Genomic DNA, 20,414 nt, shown 5'->3' with positions numbered 1-20,414 from the left:
CGGGATATCCATTTTAAAAGTTTGGTTATTTATTTTTGATTACGCTATTAGTATTATTATTTTTTTCATGTTGTTTTTATTCAGTACACTGTAGACAAAGAAGGCTCTATGAAAGGCGTAACAGTTACAAGGTTAGCAACAGCAAATCATTGTCGTGCACTTACTGCAGCTTGTAATTATACCGAAGGTAAGTGTTGTACTTAACTATTTAAAAGCATAGAAACTTAGAACACTGAGATCTGGCTTAGTATTCAGAACTAATTCTTATACTATATAATTCATATGTTGATTTTCTTGATAATTATGGCTAGTTGTATTCCAAATAAAACTGCTGAAGTCAAATTGATAAGAAAAATGATATGGGATGGCCCAAAAAAGAGTACATGTAACCCTCATATAACACGGTAGTTAGGTTCTTATGAAATGTTGTATTGTGTTGTGCGAAACCATGTTATACAGGAATAAGAAAAAGTAAGGGAGGTTACATTCCAAAAGCTAAGAAAAATATACTATTTCTTTAACACAGTGTTAATAAAAATACACCATTCTAGATTTCATGTATTTTCTACTCTCTTTAGAAAATCAGTAATCCGGGTTTGTGTGACTTTTCCTGAGAAATATTTGTGAATTCCATCGTATGGAACTAAGCATTTTTTCAGCTCCTTTTGAAATTTGGGCTCCTTTCATTCAAGAATCTGCATTCAAAAAATAAGATTCTAATTGCTCGGCTAACTTTATTCTTTTTAGTATAAAATTTGGAAGTTTGGAATTTTCATCTGCGCTATTCTACTCAAATCATTTCTACTCTGAAATGATTTGGTTTTACCTCCGATGCCATTTCCACCAAATCCACTTCACCAGCCTCTTTTTTTGCCATTAATTCTTGTGCGTCTTCAGTAATCATATCTTTTTTTAGGAGCATAGGCGACCAAGGCCATGTTGTTCTGTGTATATTGTCTATAAATTGCGTGTGTCCTGAGATCTATTTTCTGTTTTGCTGGAAGAAAAATGGTTTATTCTCCTAAGTTTCCTGGAGAAAAAACCATGCTTCCCTTGCCTGAGCCTGAATTCCTCTCACAAAAACAATTGTGCTACCCATGAGGGCTTCAGTAGTCATATCATCGAAACGTTCCCCTCCCACCGATGTATCAAGTTCTACCATCGCACCAATTCAGTTTTCTGCTGGTTCGACCCTATTTCCTGAATGAACTGACTCTGGCCATACATTTTTCCACACACATTTAACATTGACGGTTTTACTTCTTTCAGCAATAAAGATATGATTCCGATATGGTCCACAATTGAGAAATGTTTCCATACCTCCATTACTTCAATAGATTCGGAATCATTTTTTTCCAAAATCCATTGTAACGATTTTCTGATGCAATGAGTTTTAAAGGTGGATATAATGCCTTGATCTAATGGCTGAATGAACGAAGGTGTATTAACCTAGTACCACTGTGGTGGTAGGAACAAAACTTCAACGTTTGGACGACAACAGTAATATAAACTTTGAAATCTAGATTTTTCTGCAAGTTCAATAGCACAGAATGTAATGCAGAAATTTCCCAACAAAATAAAATACAGGGATTTCTCAATAATTTTTTTTGAACTAGAGAGTCAACACCGGGGATTCAAAAAGAGTGGAAATTTTGAAAAATTACATCCAACATAATAGCAGGGTTTCCCCCGCATAAAAGCTCAAAAATACACTGTTATGTGAGGTTTACCGAAATTCTCTAACCGTGCTATTTAAGTACCGTGTTTTGCAAGGATTGCCTCTATTTATCAATCGTGTTAGAGCAAAACCATATTGTAGAAGTACCGTGTTATGCGAGGGTTGCCTGTATTGTGATACTGCAAGAACTCTAGTGTTTTGTTATCTTTTTCTCGACACAATATTCTATTACCATATTTGGTAATAGAAGATTGTGTTACTGATGGTGGAGATACCACTTTTCTAGATGTGAATACTAGATAGCATACTTAATCAAAACTATAGTATGTTTCTCAATAAGGGTACCCCATGCAGGCGAAGATTTTATGATTCCAGCTAACAGAGAAATGTTTCTTAAATTTTTGCCATTCCATTGACTTAATTGCATATTAATTTATTTTCTAGAAGTAGCTTTATATTCCTAGATATGCTACTTAGTTTATTTTGAATTTAGGTAGAGATTTTGTAGGTTATTATTAGTATCGGTAAAATCTTGTACCATTCGAAAGTTGCCACCATTGTTGTAGTATATTATATCAATACAGAATAGCGTAACGTATATCTCAGACTTGATATGTAAGGTATAACATAAAACTAGATAGGGTGATATGTAGCACTGTATTAGAAATCTGCTAGCTTAGTATAGTATTGTCAATTAATTTCTAAGTTTTACTAATTTTTATTGTTAATTAAATTGTATTTAAATGGAAATCATGCCCCAGACTAGAGCAGCAAAGCAACATGCACCAAGTAGTGGAAGTGTTGTGGTTATTATTATTAGCTATATGGTGTGAGGAAGACTGAGGCTTATGCTGCACCAGCCAAAAAAAAATTCCCGAGTTACCCTGACTGACAGAGAGAGAGAGAGAGAGTCAAAAGTAGAAGGGAATCATCAAGAAAGAGAAGAATGATGATATTCAACAGAAAGGGGCGATTCTCCAATGCATCACAGTCCAAAAAAATGTGAAAAATGTGACATGTTTGCAGATCTTTCTGGAACAGGATATGATATATCCATGGAGGATGCTTTTTGTGTGTGCTAGGTGCAGAGAGTGTGAAGAAATTAGGTGCCAACTCAGCATTGCGATGGGCATCTTTGAGCGTTTGAAGAGTTGAGTAGATGCCCTCAAAGGAATTAAATTAGGGTCCATTGAGCTCTCAATGCCATAGCCTACTCTTTTTTTTTTTTTTTTTTTTTTTTTTTTTTTATGAAAACCCCACACATGAGAGGTATTAGAACCTATAATACTTAGTACCATGCTTGGAGGTTGAGAAGATGAGAGAAGATATTTGTTGACATTAGACTTGAACTTCTGTAGACTGTAATTTTCAGAAAACACATATGAAGGAAGGTTGTTCCAGAAAACAGCAGTTGAATGAATAAAGGAGGATGATAAAAAAATGGTTCTGTGAGTTTGAAGTTGGACAGTAAATGGATGTTGGCATGGTGGCACGTGTTTGGAGGCACCTCCATAGCCAGTTGGGCAGGAGCAGCAGTGCATAGCACACGCTTCTTGTTTAGACTGGGGTTCGAGCCCGTGACCACCAAATACACAGGATGCGGAAAGGTCAGAGAATGACCACTGCCTATCCTCGGGTTAATATGGCCTTAGTTGCTAATGCTCCTAAAAACCAAATAACAACAATGTGTTCAGACTGTTTTGAAAGAAAGAGTGAGAATTATCGAAGCCAATTCAGAGGAGCAGTGCCCATGGAAGTATCTATAGAAAATACTTGCAGCAGAAACAGTATGTCTAAGAGAAGGAGAACGGAGAGCCTCTGTTAGAGATGACTCATTAATTAACCTAACTGCCCTCTTCTGAATGGGATCTAGAAGCCTGAGAGAGGGTTTGGGCCACCCCCCCCCCCATGTGGGAAAAATATTCCGTGGTAGCGTGGATTTGCAATTTGTACAGAGTGAACAGCTGTTTGGAAGAAAAGTAACCGCGACAGGGAAAGAGGAAACCAAGTTTTTTAGATGCAGAGGAAGCAATATTTGTAATATGCTTCTGGTCAAGAGAGATTAGCAGTCAGGGTAATCCCCAAAAGAGATATATCAACTTTCTTAGAAATTGGAGTGTCACCAAAGATAAGCATAGGAGCAGAAGAATCCTTTTTGAGAGATATAAGACAAGACTGAGTTTTAGAAGGATTGAAATCAACTAAGCTGTCTGTGCCCCACTGGAGAATTACCTGGAGATCGGTATTTAAGGAATGTGAATTGGAATATCATCGGTTTGGCTGAAACAAGAAGAAGAAATGAATCACTTATAAGTTTATCAAGTGGAAATCTGCTGTACACCAATGGAAACAGTGAAAGGAGTGAAAGTGGAGTTGGGTTTCTGGTCCATAAAGATTTTAAAAACAACATTTTGGAATTCAAAAGTACATCATTAAGAGTGTCAAGGCTAATACTCAAGATTTCTAAAAGGTGCAAGATAAAGATTATAACGATTTATGCACCAACATCGAGCCATGATGATGAAGAGGTTGAAGAAATGTACACCGAAATTGAGTCTTCTAGCAGAAAACCCACTACACTATTATTATGGGAGACTTCAATGCTAAGGTTGGAAAAAGGCAAAACAGCGCAGAAAGAGGAACTATAGAAAATTTTGGAATTGGTGAAAGAAATAAAAGAGGTGAAAGACTTATGGAATTTGCAGAATCTCAAGGACTGTCAGTAATGAACACTTTTTTCAAAAAAAGGGCAAACAGAAAGTGGACATGGAAGAGTCCAAATGGATTAACAACTAATGAAATCGACTTCATCCTCACTAACAGAAGATATATTGTGAATGATGTTACTGTCCTGAATAAGGTAAATGTTGGAAGTGATCACAGAATGGTAAGATGTACACTTGATATAGATGTAGGAAAGGAAAGGAAAAAACTGACTCAAGTAAATAATACATAACAGAGGAGGAGAAAAAGCACTATGTACTGGAACTTAAGAACAAGTTTGAGCTTCTGCAGACTGCTCAGGACCAAGATATCAATGAGAAATACTACAACTTTCTGAAAGTGATAAAGCCCAAGAAACCTAGAGGGAAAAAGAAATCCAAAGAAGAAAAAATTAGTCAAGAAACACTTGTCGTGATGAACCAAAGACGACAAATGAAGAGCAAGAAAAACACTGACAGGGAGAAAATTGAGTATACTGAGTTATGCAAAGCCATTAGAAAGAGACTCAGAGAGGACATAAGAAGATTCAACACAAGAAAAGTAGAACAAACATTAAGAGAAAACAAAAGACTTAAATCAGCAGCCATGAGCAGTAATACAGAAAAACAAATGATACTGAAACTGAAGAATAGTGATGGTGTACTTATAAACAGCAGAGAAGGCATAATTCAAATAGCAGAAGACTACTATAGAGAATTATACAAGGAGCGAGGGAATGATGCCAGCAGTGGGGAAGATGGATTGCAAAGTAGCAACACATACGACATACCTGATATTCTTCCTGATGAGTTAGAACATGCATTGAAAAAAATGAAGAATCAGAAAGCCCCGGGGGAAGATGAAGTTACTGTAGAGTTGTTAAAATTGGGAGGAAGAGACATAACACAAAAACTGGCAAGACTCTTCACAAAATACATTAGAAAAGGTGTGGCACCTAAGGAGTGGAATAATGGAATCATAGGTTTGCTGCATAAGAAAGGAGATAAATCAGAAATTGAAAATTATAGACCAATTATCTTGTTATCCCACATCTACAAGTTGTTCACAAGGGTCATTACTAACAGATTAGAAAGAATACTTGACGAGAATCAACCGAAAGAGCAAGCTGGCTTTAGGACAGGATTCTCAACTATGGATCACCTTCACGTAATAACACAGCTAATGGTGAAAGCAAATGAATATAAAACACCATTATGGCTGGCATTTGTGGATTATGAAAAGGCATTTGACTCCATACAGCATAAGGCAATGTTTCGGGCACTGGAAAGACAAGGCATAGATACCCCATATATTATGATTTTGAAGAAAATATATGCGAGTGCTACCTCCTTTATTAGATAGACAAAGACAGTAGGAAATTTAAAATTGAGAAAAGAGTTCGACAAGGAGACACAATATCTCCGAAGCTGTTTACTGCTGCCCTTGAGGAAGCTTTCAGAAGATTAGACTAGTCGCAGAAAGGAGTCAATGTGAATGGAGAGTACCTAAACCATTTACGATTTGCAGATGACATTGTGGTCATAAGCCACGATCCGAAAGAATTAGAGGAAAATCTTAATCAGTTATGCACAGTTAGTAAGGATTTTGGACTAAAGATGAATATGGCTAAAACAAAAGTAATGATGAACAAATATGCCACAGAAAGGGAAATAATGATTGAAGGAGCAGTAATTGAAAAGGTGGAGTCATATACTTATCTGGGAGAAGTTATTAGCTGTAATAATGATAAATGGCTGGAAGTCAAGAGAAGAATAAATTTTGGATGGATAGCATTCAGGAAATATAGTCACATACTGAAGAGCAATATCCCAGTTTGTCTGAAACGTAAAATAATGAATCAATGTATACTCCCCACCATGACTTATGGAAGTGAAACTTGGGCACTCACCAAATGAATGGAAGAGAAGCTGAGAACTACACAGCGAAGAATGGAACGAATTATATTGGGAATCAGACTGTTAGATAAGAAGAGAAACACATGGATTTGGCAGCAAACTCAAGTAAAGAACTAAAATGGTCTTGGGCAGGACACATAGCTTGAAGACATGATGACAGATGGACTAAGAAAATAACAGAATGGCACCCAAGAGGAGCTAGAAGAAAACCTGGAAGACAAAGGCGGAGATGGATAGATGAAATTCATGAGTTTTTGGGTAGTAAATGGATGGCCAGTGCTCAAAACAGAAGGAACTGGAAAGTTGCTGGAGAGGCCTTCATCCTGCAGTGGATTAAAAATGGCTGATGATGATGATAATAATACAAGAAGTTGAAGCTGATTGAGCAGGGCAAGATTTCTCAAAATGGAAAGTGGAATGCAATGTGCAATCATCGGCAAAACTATGGATAGGATTTCCAGTCAATGGAAGAAGGTCATTAATATACAAGAGGAAAAAAAATGGGGGAAAGAACTGAATGTTGGGGGGACACCAGCATTAATGGAAAAGTTAGAAGCACGTCAGTGAGCGATCAGAGAGAAAACAAACTGGATAACCAATTTAAAAAACAGTTGGCAAACCTTAAGATTGAAACTTGTTTAGAAGATCTTTATGCGAAACACGATCGAAAGCCTTTGAGATGCCAAGAACTACTGCTTGTGTTTCACCAAACTTTTCCATTGAATTTGTCCATAAATGGATAACATAAGCCAGAATATCTCCAGTCGATCGACAATGATGACATCCATACTGACGATTGTTGATCAGATGGAAGGTTTCCAGGTATTTTAAGAGTTGGCGGTTAATTGATTTCTCCATCACTTTAGAAAGAGTAGAAGTAATTGCAGTGAGACGATAATTGGATGGGAGGGATTTTTCACCCTTTTTAGGAACTGGCTGGATATCAGCAAATTACCAAGCAGAAAGAAAAACACCTTTGGAATAAGGAAGTGAAAAAAGCCAGCAAAGAACATTAATAAGTTCAGGAGCACAGGCTTTGAGAACAAGTGGAAAAACACCATCAAGACCTGGAACTTTCTTAGAATCAAGATTTCCTTCTGACATCCTTTTGGAGAGTGCCACAGGAGGCATTGAATGGAGCATGTTGGGAATAGTAGTAGGTGTTTTACCAAGATCATTAATACATGAGTTGGAAGGAAAATAGGATGCTAGCACATCAGCTTTATCCTTGGCTGAAGTAACAATAGAACCATCTGGTTTTGACAGAGGTGGGAGCAGAGATGGGCAAATGTTGCGGCCAATAGCTTTGGCAAGAGACCAGAATGCTCAGCTACCATTAGGGCAAGAAGCAAGTTTTCTTCTCTTAGTCTGTTCAAAATCTAGTTAGGACTGATTAATAATTGCTTTACATTTGTTGCGAACTTTGGTGTAAGCAGAAAATGAAACTGGAGAATTAGAAACAAGCCAATTACGATATCCAACGTTCTTCTCTTGAACAGCCTTAGCACATTTATTGGAAAACCAAGGTTTAGATAAAGGATGAGATTTTAAAGTGGAGTGTGAAATAAATGATTCCATTCCTACAAGTATAATTGCTCCAACACAATCTGAGAAGTTGACATCAGAAGTTTTGAAACAGTATTCCGACCAAGGAAAAAGAAGAAAAGAAATGTCGCAGGTCATCTCATTTTGGATTCTTGTATTGCCAAACAACACGAGTTTGGGAATAGCCATGAGATAAAGGCTCCATTGGAGAAGAGACAACCAGGCAACACAGTAGCAATCTTCAGGACAGAATGCTCTGGTCCCACAGGTGCTAGTTATTGTCTGTGACTCAGTTCTCAGGGAAACGGAAAATATATTGTACAAAAAAGGATAGGTGGAATAGTAGCAGGATATGACTGTCAATGAAATAAGCAAGTCATACACCAACGATTAAGTTCAATTATTACTGTAAACAAATGTTGATACAAAATAAATAACATCTAAAAATTATATTTACAATAAAATAAATAAAACCAATATAAAAATATAAAATACTTGTTAGACTGTATTTACAATAAAATAAGACTGACATAACCTACCATAAAATAATATAAATTAAAACATTGTTACAATAAAAAACTATAAAACATGTGTAATTAAAAGCGATAAAACCTGTAGCTTTCAGAAGCATCAGCTTCCTTCCTCAACAGTATCAAAGCTTCTTGCAACAACTCCTTAAATAGCAGGCTACGATGCTTCCACACATGGTTCAACCAGCGCATGGTCTGAACTGGAAGTGGAAATAGCTCAGGAGCGTGTCAAACAGAACCGCTCATCCGTACTCAGGACAACAGTTTCAAAGAGGGGATGCATATGCATGCCTCTGTCCCTATTAATAGTATTGTTGTCGGATGAGCAGATTCGCAAGCTCTCGAGCCATTTACGGTCCCAGAACCCATGCACCCATTCAACAATAACCACATCCTCTGTGGAAATCTGATGCTGCTTCTCCCAGAAATGCTTGGCCACAGCAGACTTACGATAATCCGCGACTTTTACAGCATTCAGGTGCTCCCCCAGATGATCCTTGAACTGCCGTCTTGTTTCACCTACATAACATTCCTCACAATCCAGGCATTTTATCATATATACGACTCCACTGCTAAGATCCTTTGTTATTGGATCTTTTACCTGGGACATGACTGTTTGCAACCTCCGTCCTGGAAGTTGCACACAGTGTGTCTTATAGCTGTGTAACATTCTTGTTAGATGTTTAGTAAGGCCAGGATAGTAAGGAATGTATGCAGAGGGCACAGGTACAAATGGTTCCCTACAGTTGGACATAACCCCTCTACTATATCTGTCCAAGATCCTCTGGGGGTAGCTGCATTTCGTAAGGTCTGCTGTGACTTGTCTAATTTCACATTCTCTATCTCCAGAGGTGGCACAGTGCAAACCTGCTTTATCCATTAGTGCCTTAACCACACTATTCATATGTTGTCTAGCTTGTGCTGAGCTGTAATGGGTGTATTAGCCTCTACACATAGGTTTTTTTGAACACTGATGTTCTAAGCTTAAGGCCCAACCTAGAGACCAATACATCCAAAAATGGGAGGGTACCACCTGCTTCCACCTCTGAGGTAAACTGAATGAATTGGGAGAAGCTATTAAGCCAAATAAGTGCATCCTCCCCTCTCGCCTTCGGAATAACGGTAAAAATATCATCTTCATACCTCTTCCATTTCCTCATGGGAAACTGACACCGCTCAAAAACTTTATTTTCAATTTCTTCCATGGCTAAATTGGCCACGATAACACTAATGGGTGAACCCATGGCTGCACCATGAACCTGCTTATACATAGTTCCTTGGAACACCATAGTGGTGCTGGCCAGACAAAGTTCAACACCTGAACATATTTCTTCTGCATTTAAAAGCGACCTGCTACCCAAAGAGACATCATTGTTCGATGCCATTCTTACACAATGTACTCCATGCATAATCGGAATGCACGTAAAGAGAGACACAACGTCAAAGGAAATCATGATCTCATTCTGATCTATAGTTTGGTCTTTCACAAAGTTCACAAATTCTTTACTATCCTTGATGACATAGCTGGAACGACCTACTATATCCAATAACAAAGGATCTTAGCAGCGGAGTTCTATATATGATAAAATGCCGGATTGTGAGGAATGTTATGTAGGTGAAACAAGATGGCGGTTCAAGGATTGTCTGGGGGAGCACCTAAATGCTATAAAAGTCTCGGATTATGGTAAGTCTACTGTGGCCGAGCATTTCTGGGAGAAGCAGCATCAGATCTCCGCAGAGGATGCGGTTATTGTTGAATGGGTGCATGGGTTCTGGGACCGTAAATGGCTCAAGAGCTTGCGAATCTGCTCATCCGACAACAATACTATTAATAGGGACAGAGGCATGCATATGCATCCCCTCTTTGAAACTGTTGTCCTGAGTATGGATGAGCGGTTCCGTTTGACACGCTCTCGAGCTATTTCCGCTTCCATTTCAAACCATGCGCTGGTTGAAGCACTGTGAGCCTGCTATTTAAGGAGTTGTTGCAAGAAGCTTTGATACTGTTGAGGAAGGAAGCCAATGCTTCCGAAAGCTACAGGTTTTATCGCTTTTAATTACACATATGGTTTATAGTACTTTATTGTAGCGATGTTTTAATTTATATTATTTTATGGTAGATTATGTCAGTCTTATTTTATTGTAAATACAGTTATCACATTTTATATTTTTATATTGGTTTTATTTATTTTATTGTAAATATAATTTTTAGATTTTATTTATTTTGTATCAACATTTGTTTACAGTAATAATTGAACTTAATGGTTGGTGTATGAGTTGCTTATTTTGTTGACATGAATTTTCCCAACCTTGGAGTCCTTTTTCAGGATGATATGACTGCCAGTGGCAAAAGTTGATGATGTTGTAGAGCAGATATCATCTTTTAAGGGCACAAAAGGTAATATCGTTGTACACCTCAGTACTAATGACATTAAGTGTAGGAGATCTGCAGGTTTACTTAATAAGTACAGGTCAATTTTGAAAAACAGTCGCAAGTTCGGGTTGAATTTGAGTGTGTCTGCAATCCTACCCAAATAGAAAGGAGTATATGATAAGAGCCTTGTCAATCAGTTCAGCCCTGGAGAGATTGTGCACGGCTAGTGGGGTAGAATTTTTCTCATCATGGTCTGTGCTCGTTAACAGTTAAGAATTTTTATAAATATATACCTCCAAAACTGTAGAAGCATCATTGAAAAGCTCAATAAACTTAAAGCAGAGGTAAGCCACTTGGACTTTGATATTATTATTATTATTGTTACTATTAGCTATATAGTGCAAGGAAGCCTGAGGCTTATGCTGCACAAGCCAAAAAAAAAAAAAAAATTCCTGAGTTACCTGAGAGAGAGAGAGAAGTAGAAGGAAATCACCAAGAAAGAGAAGAATGATGATATCCAGTTCAGGACCTTGGGTTTGCCAAGCCCATACTCACCAGATGTGAGCCCCTGGGGACAATATTTGGGTACTTACCGAGACCTGGCTAACCCCTGACATCTTAGATTCAGAAATTTGTCCCCTAAATTTTCAAATTATCAGAATAGATAGGGTAAACAAGGAAAGGGGAGGAGTAATGATTTTACTCCACCAAAAAATAGTCATCTCTGATATCATCTGTTTAGCAGATATTGAGGGCATTTATATCAAAGCTAAAGTTGGCAACATAACAGTGCAACTGGTAGGAATCTACCTACCACTCCCAGTCAAAAAAACCACCTTAAAAAAACTTGAGCAGAGACTAGAATCCATACTTATTTTCTTCAGGAGTGATGTTAGAACAATAGTGCTAGGCCACTTCAACATTCACTATGAATATAGATTGGGTAAGGGAGACCCTAACAATAAAAATAACTGCTTATTGCAGTTTTTGAAGGATATATTCCCCAGACTGAACCTGAAACAAAAACGCAAACACCCTACCAGGAAAGAAACTCCTTGACCTAGTATTTACAAACTTTGACTTAAATATTAATTATATTATCAGTTATTTCCACTCGGATCATCTAGCCTTAATGCTTGACTTTGATCTCAAAACCAAACATTTCATAAATGAAGTCGGGCAATGCTCATATAACTTTAGGAGAGCCCCCTGGGACAAAATCAGAAATAAAATCTCAAATGCTAACTGGCAATCCTTATTTAGCAGTCAAGATCCCAACTCCATCTTAGATGTGCTGTATTACAACTTAGTCTCAATTTTCAATGGACCCATGAGCCTTACCAAGTCAAACACCAAAAAATTTCCTGTGCGGTTCACAAAAGGAATAATTCAATTACTTAAAAAAAAAAAAAAATCTTCATCAAGTGCAAAAACACACAGAGACATGACAACTATATCCAGTTCTCCAACGTAAGAAGTCAGATAAAAAACAATATCAATTTGGCCTACCAAAATTACTTATGCACTCTACAAAATTCAATGCTAAACAGGCATGATATGGGTCCATGCTGGGGGCATTGGAAAATGGGTTATAAAAACCATAAACATGTGAACAAAATGGAGACTATTAATTTAGAAGAATTTGCAAAATATTACAGTGACCTATATACTGAAAAATCTGATCACAATAGTTAGCTGGATAACACCTCCTCCTCCTTATATTTCAGTGATATCCTGACACAATTTGAAGTCAATCCAAATATTCTATTGAATACTCTTATCCCATTTTCAAAAAGGGATCACTTCCCACAAGATTAAAGGAAACCACCATTACCCCACTATTTAAAAATGGTGCAAAAGACAGCCCTGCCTTCTTTTGACCCATACACAAAGCTAACCCCCCTAAGTAAGATCATTGAGAATATCTTATACTCTCAGCTTTGTTGCTTTATGAAAAACAAATTCAACCACATTCATCATGGCTTCCTTATGGGCAGGTCAACAGTGACCAACCTACTTTCCTTGGAACATGATATCAAACATAGCCTTGATAATAGCAACCAGATACATTTTATATCTAGACCTACAAAAAGCCTTTGATTCGGTACCACACAATTTGCTTTGCCTCAAATTAAAGCGCATAGGTATATCAAGTAATGCCTTATCACTTATGTTAAACTTCTACAACAGGAAAAGCAGAGTTCTTTTTGATGGAAGTTACTCCTCCACTTTTCCTATCCAAAGAGGAGTCCCACAGGGTTCTCCTCTCGGACCACTATTATTCGCAATATACATTAATGACATACAAAATTGAATGCAACATGTAGACATCAAAGTGCTCTCATATGCAGATGACCTGAAAATATACAAAACCATCAAATCAATACAAGATTGTGGTATACTGGAAAATGGAATAGATACTATCACCCTGTGGATTATAAATATGGCCTAATACTCAACTTAGACAAATGCTGCACCATATCTATCACAAACTATCATAAAAAACATAAAATTAATTATCTCTACAAAACCAATAATCATGAGATAAAGAGAATACAAGAGGTTTCAGATTTAGGAGTATGGTTTTCTGCCAAGAGAAACTTCAGCATACATATAAATAAGACTACAGCAAAGGCTTCCAAATCTCTTGGACTGCTTAAAAGAATCTGCTTTGACTTTTCCAACACACAACTAATAAGAACACCGTGCATAATGATTGTTAACCCGATAGTAGAATATGCCTCACAGATCTGGAATCCTCACACGAAAATTTTCATAAAACAACTGGAACATATTCAGAAATCCATAGTCAGATTCCTAGTGTACAAGTCTAGGTTGGAAATGGACACCAAATCTTATTATGAATGGTGCACTCACTTTGGGATGGTACCACTCTCTCAAAGGAGGGCCGTGGTGGACTGCACATTCCTGATGCATCTCGTGGCTGGAAAGCTGAATGCACCCGAGCTGCTCTGCCTCATCAATTTTAGATGCCCTCCAAGAGCCTTGAGAAGACACAATCTGCTGGCACTAGAGCCATTCAGAACTGATAATCTTAAATTCAACTATTTCAATAGAACTGCAAGATTGCTAAACGAATACAACATTGATATTCTAGCTGAAGATATCAATATCAAAAAAGAATTGCAAAGGTTTTACAATCAAGTAATTAGAAAATGAGAATAAATGATTAATTTAATAATAATAATAAATAAAATTAAAAAATATGTATATATTAACTATAAATATTTTAATAAATGAAGAAAATAAAAAGAACTATTTAAATATGGGGGCACCTTACTAAAAAACACACTACTAAAATTATTTAACATTATATGGCATAAGCAACAGATACCCAAAGATTGGGAAACAGGAATAGTAATCAATTTACACAAAAAAGGCTCCAGAAATAAACCTAACAACTACAGAGGGATAACACTGCTGTCAACTGTTGCAAAGCTATACTCTAATATACCAAAGAATAAACTTAATAAATACAGTGAACAATTCTTAGAAGAAGAACAATGTGGGTTCAGAAAAGGGAGAAGCACAATAGATGCCATTTTCTCACTACAGCAAATTTTGGAGAAAAGAAGAGAATTCAATCTATCAACATTTCTGCTCTTTATTGATTATGAAAAAGCATATGACAATGTAAACCGGGAAAAACTTTGGCAGATTCTACATGAAGAAAATATTCCAACCCAACTCCGGAAAGCGATCCAAAGCCTATATAAAAACTCAAAAGTCTGTATAAAATATTCTAATGGCCAACTATCAGACCCAATTAACACCAATAAAGGAGTGAAACAAGGATGTGGACTATCACCAAATTTATTTAATATCTACATCAATAAAATTCTTAAAGAATGGAAACAAACAACAATGGAATACAGTTGAACAACAGGAATAAAATCCAAACTATATTATATGCTGATGATCAAGTTATAATTGCAAAATCCGAAGATGAACTACAGATAGCAGCAAATGAACTTAATAAAATAGGTAAAAAGTACGAGATGAAAATCTCCACCTCAAAAACAAAATCAATGGGATTATGTGGAAAAAACATACAAAAAGTCAAAATTGTTATTGATGATAAAATAATAGAACAAATATCTGACTTCACCTATTTGGGAAATTTAATATCAAATGAAGGGAAAGACATCCACATTAAACTACAAAAATATAATAAAATGAATGAAACGATTAAACGCCACTTCGGAAAACAAATGACAACTGAAACAAAATTACGACTGCACAACATCACTTCAAAACCAGCCCTCTTCTACAGCTGTGAGACTTGGGTCATAAATAAGAAAGATGCACACAAACTAGAAGCAGCACAAATGAAATTTTTAAGACCATTATTAGGCTTTACAAGACTAGACCACCAAAGAAATATAGATATCTGCGAGAAATTAAAAGTAGATAACATAGTAAATGACATAAAACCGTATCAAGAAAAATGGATCAGCCACGTAGAAAGAATGAACCCAGACCGGATCCCAAAATTAGCCTTTAACTACAACCCTACAGGCAAGAGAGATGTTGGTCGACCAAGACAACGATGACGAGATCAAGACCACCTCCAAGAGCTACAATGGAAGAGGTCTTAAAAGACCTAAGCCGGACCAAGTTCATGATGATGATGAAGAAAATAAAAAATAAATATAATAATAAGAAATAATACAAAAAAAATGGATAACTATAATAATAATACAATTCACTCAAAGTAACTATTAATTATGAGCAAACAAGAAAATATAACAACAAAGGTGTTAGAAATACATAAATCTCTATCATACCAGCTTTGAATAAATGCAAATCACCTGCAGTATATGATATTCCTTTGTATATGCTGTATATTGACTTTGTATATTGACATTTGACATTGTATATTGACATTTGACATTGTATATTGACTGTAAATGGATCTGTATTATTATTGTTATATTCCTCCTCTGTAAGGCTTAGACTTTTTTTATTTTTTTTTTTTTATGTGAACCCCAAACACGAGAGGTATTAGAACCTATAGTAGTTAGTACCATGCTTGGGTTTGAGCTTAAGAAGACGAAAGAAGATATTTGTTGACATTGGACTTGAACTTCTGTAGATTGTAATATTCAGGAAATACGTATGAAGGAAGGTTGTTCCAGAAAACGGCAGTTGAATGAATAAATGAGGAAGATGAAAAGTTGGTTCTGTGGGTTTCAAGTTGGACAGTAAATGGATGTTGGCTAGTGGCGGCACGTGTTTGGACTGTTTTGGAAGAGAGAGCAGGAATTATAGAAGCCAATTCAGAAGAACAGTGCCCATGGAAGTATCTGTAGAAGAGGCATGCAGCAGAAACAGTGCGTCTATGAGAAAGCGAGTGGAGAGACTCTGTTAGAGATGAATCATTAATTAACCTAACTGCCCTCTTCTGGATGGAATCAAGAAGCCTGAGAAAGGTTTTGGGGGCACCACCCCAGATATGGGAACAATATTCCATGGCAGGGCGGATTTGTGATTTATACAGAGTGAGCAGCTGTTTGGAAGAAAAGTAACGGCCAGAGCGAAAGAGAAAACCAAGTTTTTTAGAAGCAGAGGAAGCAATATTTGTAATGTGCTTGTGCCAAGAGAGATTAGAAGTCAGGGTAATCCCCAAAAGAGATATATCATTTTGCCTAGAAATCGGAGTGTCACTAAAGATAAGCATAGGAGCAGAAGAATCCTTTTTGCGGGATATAAGACAAGACTGAGTTTTAGAAGGGTTGAAATCAACTAAGTTGTCTTTGCCCCACTGGAGAATTACCTGAAGATCGGCATTTAGGGAATTGGTAGCAGATTTCCGAGAAGTTGAAGCTGATTGAGCAGGACAAGGTTTCTCAAAATGGAAAGTTGAATGCAATGTGCTATCATCGGCAAAACTATGGATAGGATTTCCAGTCAATGGAAGAAGGTCATTGATATACAAAAGGAATAGAGCTGGGGAAAGAACTGAACCTTGGGGGACACCGGCATTAGTGGAGAAGTTAGAAGACAGAGAGCCATCTACCATCACCCTCAGTGAGCGTTCAGAGAGAAAACTGGATAACCAATTACTAAAAACAGTTGGCAAACCACAAGATGGAAGCTTGTTTAGAAGACCTTTATGCCAAACACGATCAAAAGCTTTTGAGATGACAAGAGCAACTACTTGTGTTTCACCGAACCTTTCCATTGAATTAGTCCATAAATGGGTAACATAAGCCAGAATATCTCCAGTGGATCGACACTGACGGAATCCATACTGGTGATCGTTGATCAGACGGGAGGTTTATAGGTAGTTTAAGAGTTGGCGGTTAATTGATTTCTCCATTACTTTAGAAAGAGTAGAAGTAATTGCAATGGGACGATAATTGGATGGGAGGGATTTGTCACCCTTTTTAGGAACTGGCTGGATATGAGCAAATTTCCAAGCAGAACGAAAAACACCTTTGGAATAAGAAAGTGAAAAAAGGCAGCAAAGAACAAGTGGAGAAATACCATCAGGACCTGGAGCTTTCTTAGCATTAAGATTCATCAAAATCCTTCTGACATCCTTTTGACGGAAGACCACAGGAGGCATTGAATGGAGCGTGTTGGGAATGGTGGGAGGTGTTTTACCAAGATCATTAATACATGAGCTGGAAGAAAAATGGGATGCTAGCAGGTCAGCTAGCATCCCATTCTTGTCCCATCATTCTGTTGTCACTTCAGCCTATCCTTGGCTGAAGTGACAACAGAACCATCTGGTTTGGACAGAGGTGGGAGCAGAGATGGGCAAAAGTTGCAGCCAATAGCTTTGGCAAGAGACCAGAATGCTCGTCTACCATTAGGGCAAGAAGCAAGTTTTCTACTCTTAGCCTGTTCAAACTCTAGTTTGGACTGATTAATAACTGCTTTACAACTGTTGCGAGCTTTGGTGTAGGCAGAAAATGAAACTGAAGAATTAGACACAAGCCAATTACAATATGCAACATTCTTCTCTTGGACAGCCTTAGCACATTTATTGGAAAACCAAGGTTTAGATAAAAGACGAGATTTTAAAGTGGAGTGTGGGATAAGGGATTCAATTCCTGCAAGAATAATTTCACTGACACGATCTGAGCAAATGTTGACATCAGAAGTTTTGAAAGAGTAATCCGACCAAGGAAAAGAAGAAAAGAAGTCTCGCGGGTCATCCCATTTTGCATTCTTGTAATGCCAAACAACATGTGGTTGGGAATAGCCATGAGATAAAGGTTCCATTGGAGAAGAGACAATCACCAAGTTGTGATCTGAAGTGCCTAAAGGACCTCTCACTTTGACCGTGTACTTAGAAGGGTTGCTTGTGAGAAAAGGATCATGCATATTGGCTGTATGATTAGGATTGTCCGGTATTCTTGTAGGTAAATGAACAATCTGTGCAAGGTCATTAGTAATTGCAAAAGCCTCAGCATCTCGACCTGCTGGGTCAGTGTAACTAGAAAACGGAAGCCAGATGGAGTTGTGAACATTAAAATCACCAAGGAAAATTACTTCACTGTTAGGAAAGTTGGACTGGAGAAAGTCAGGTTGCAAAGAGAGGAAGTCAAAGAGCTCCAAGTGATTAGTGGAGTTGGGAGAATGGTAGAGACAACAGATGAATTTGACACAATGAGGTAGAGAGATTTTAAGCCAGAGAAGATCAAAGAGAGGAGATTCCAAATTGCCAAGTCTCTGACAGGGAACATCAGAACGAACATATGCACAAGTGCCACCTTTGAGGCGAAAAGAATCATACAGCGAATAATTTGGGCATCTGAGGTGAGCAGTAGATGAATCAACCGATAACTGAGATTCTGTCAGAAAAAGTACATGGGGTTTGGCAGACTGCAAGTGGAAATGTACATCGTTGAGATTAGAATTGGGACCACGTATATTTGTGAAATGAATTAGGAAGTCCTTGGGAGGTTTAGATCTTTTCGCAGATAAGCTTGCTCTATTAGTTTGACAATTCATGGTGTATTCAATAGTAAGAAAAAGTAGGTGGGACATGCTGTATGAAGTAATGGAATTTTTGGATATGGCGTACATGTGGTAAGAATATACCCAGATCCTTAACATAACGTGGCCTCGACAATGCTCCCCGCATACACACTACTCGGACTCTCTCCAGTCACTATCTGACAGAGTAGAGGTAGCAAGATTATACACTAGCTGATTCGGAAGCTTCCTAGAGAGTTACCAATAGGTTCAGTCTGGTGTACTAACTAGTGGCCGGCCTGCGAACATCATTTTAGAGCTGTACCCTCGAAATGTAAGGAATATTGGATCTCGCCACGACATTCATCATAACCTCAAAAGTCATCAATCATACTGCATGATGGAAGAGATAGGGAAGGGTTGACCGGAACTTAGCTCTAGAGACTAAACATGGGTTCCACCACTTCAAGCCTCCAATAAGCAAAGTGGTGGTATTTCACCAGTTGATGAGAGTCATCTACCACCTAGTACTGCCCGGTAACATAGAGTGGCGGCGTTCCTCCATGCGGTGTGGGCGCCACACCTCGACCCCTGCTTACGTTGGTTAACACCTGGGTGGTCACCCACCATGTACTTGTGCATGGAGGTTATACCCAGGATTACTAACAGTCCCACCATCGTGAAGGTGCAAGCAGAGAATTTGGCTGTCACAGACCGTCCGGACTTTGCCAAAATTGGGTCCACTTGACTTGAGTGTCACCCGAATATCAGTTCCATGAGCGTTTTAGACTCCCATGTAGCAAGGACAGCTTGTCTGGCGTATCTGAGAGAATGTCTGTGACAACCGCAAGGACCACACTGTTCTGGAGTAATAAAAATAAAAAAAAAAACAGGAGGATTGCTTCTGCAGGGATGGGATACACTTAAATAGAAAGGGTGCAAGAATATTTGTTGATGCTATGGAGGCAATGTTAGGTGGGTCAAAAAACTGCTAGCTTGGGGGGATTCTCAGGTGAATAGATTAAGAGAAGTTGCAGGCAGAGGTGGAAATGATTCTTGCACTGCTTCTATTGTAATGAGCAGCAGCCTGGTAAGCAAGTTGCTTGGGATTTCAAGAACTGCTGAGAGTCATGAAACAATAAATATATGGGCTGTGTTAGACTAACTAAGGGTAAGAACAGGTGCACGTATACTTTCATGTACACCGATGCTAAGAGTATAGTAAATAAATTTGATGAATTTAAAGTGCTGGTCAAGACATCAAAGGTGGATATCGTTGGGATATCAGAGACATGGTGTCACACAGATATAAAGAATGCAGAATTGGCATTTGAGGAGTACAGTGTGTACAGACAGAAAGGTAGGAGGGGTTAATCTGTTAGTTAAAAAATACATAAAATTAAAGAAAGTGCATGTAGTTGACATAGAATGGGCCAGTAAATTAGAATGTCTTATAATGGGCGGATTTTAACTTCCCAGATATTGTCTTTAACTTGTGGGTTGGTGACTCGCACATTAGCAAGGCTTTTGTGGATTTATTGGATGATTGTTTTCTATAGCAGCATGTTAGAGAGGTAAACAGAGGGAGTAATACCCTTGATCTGATTATCAGCAATGATTATTCATGCATTAAGAATTTACAGATAGAGGAACTAGGTGGCAGTGATCACAGGGTACTTATGTAGGTTTTAATTACCATCACAAGTAAAGGCAATGGT

At 37.8% G+C, this 20,414-nt stretch overlaps 1 protein-coding gene across 2 annotated transcripts in view; it reads left to right on the top strand.

Moving 5' to 3' along the window:
* Positions 1 to 20,414, top strand: part of LOC150087127 (disco-interacting protein 2-like) — a 1,128,863-nt gene that overhangs the window by 455,037 nt on the left and 653,412 nt on the right. For both annotated transcript variants that reach the window (XM_090372979.1, XM_090372978.1), the window contains exon 17: positions 85 to 187. In XM_090372979.1, coding sequence (XP_090229105.1) covers positions 85 to 187 — 103 coding nt within the window. The remainder of the gene's footprint in view (positions 1 to 84; positions 188 to 20,414) is intronic.

This window comes from Mastigoproctus giganteus, chromosome 4 (genome assembly GCF_048544385.1).
Source record: "Mastigoproctus giganteus isolate SK-2022 chromosome 4, ASM4854438v1, whole genome shotgun sequence".
Taxonomy (NCBI): Eukaryota; Metazoa; Arthropoda; class Arachnida; order Uropygi; family Thelyphonidae; genus Mastigoproctus; species Mastigoproctus giganteus.
Note: the sequence above shows the minus strand (reverse complement) of the source record. Positions and strands in the feature narration are given on the sequence as shown.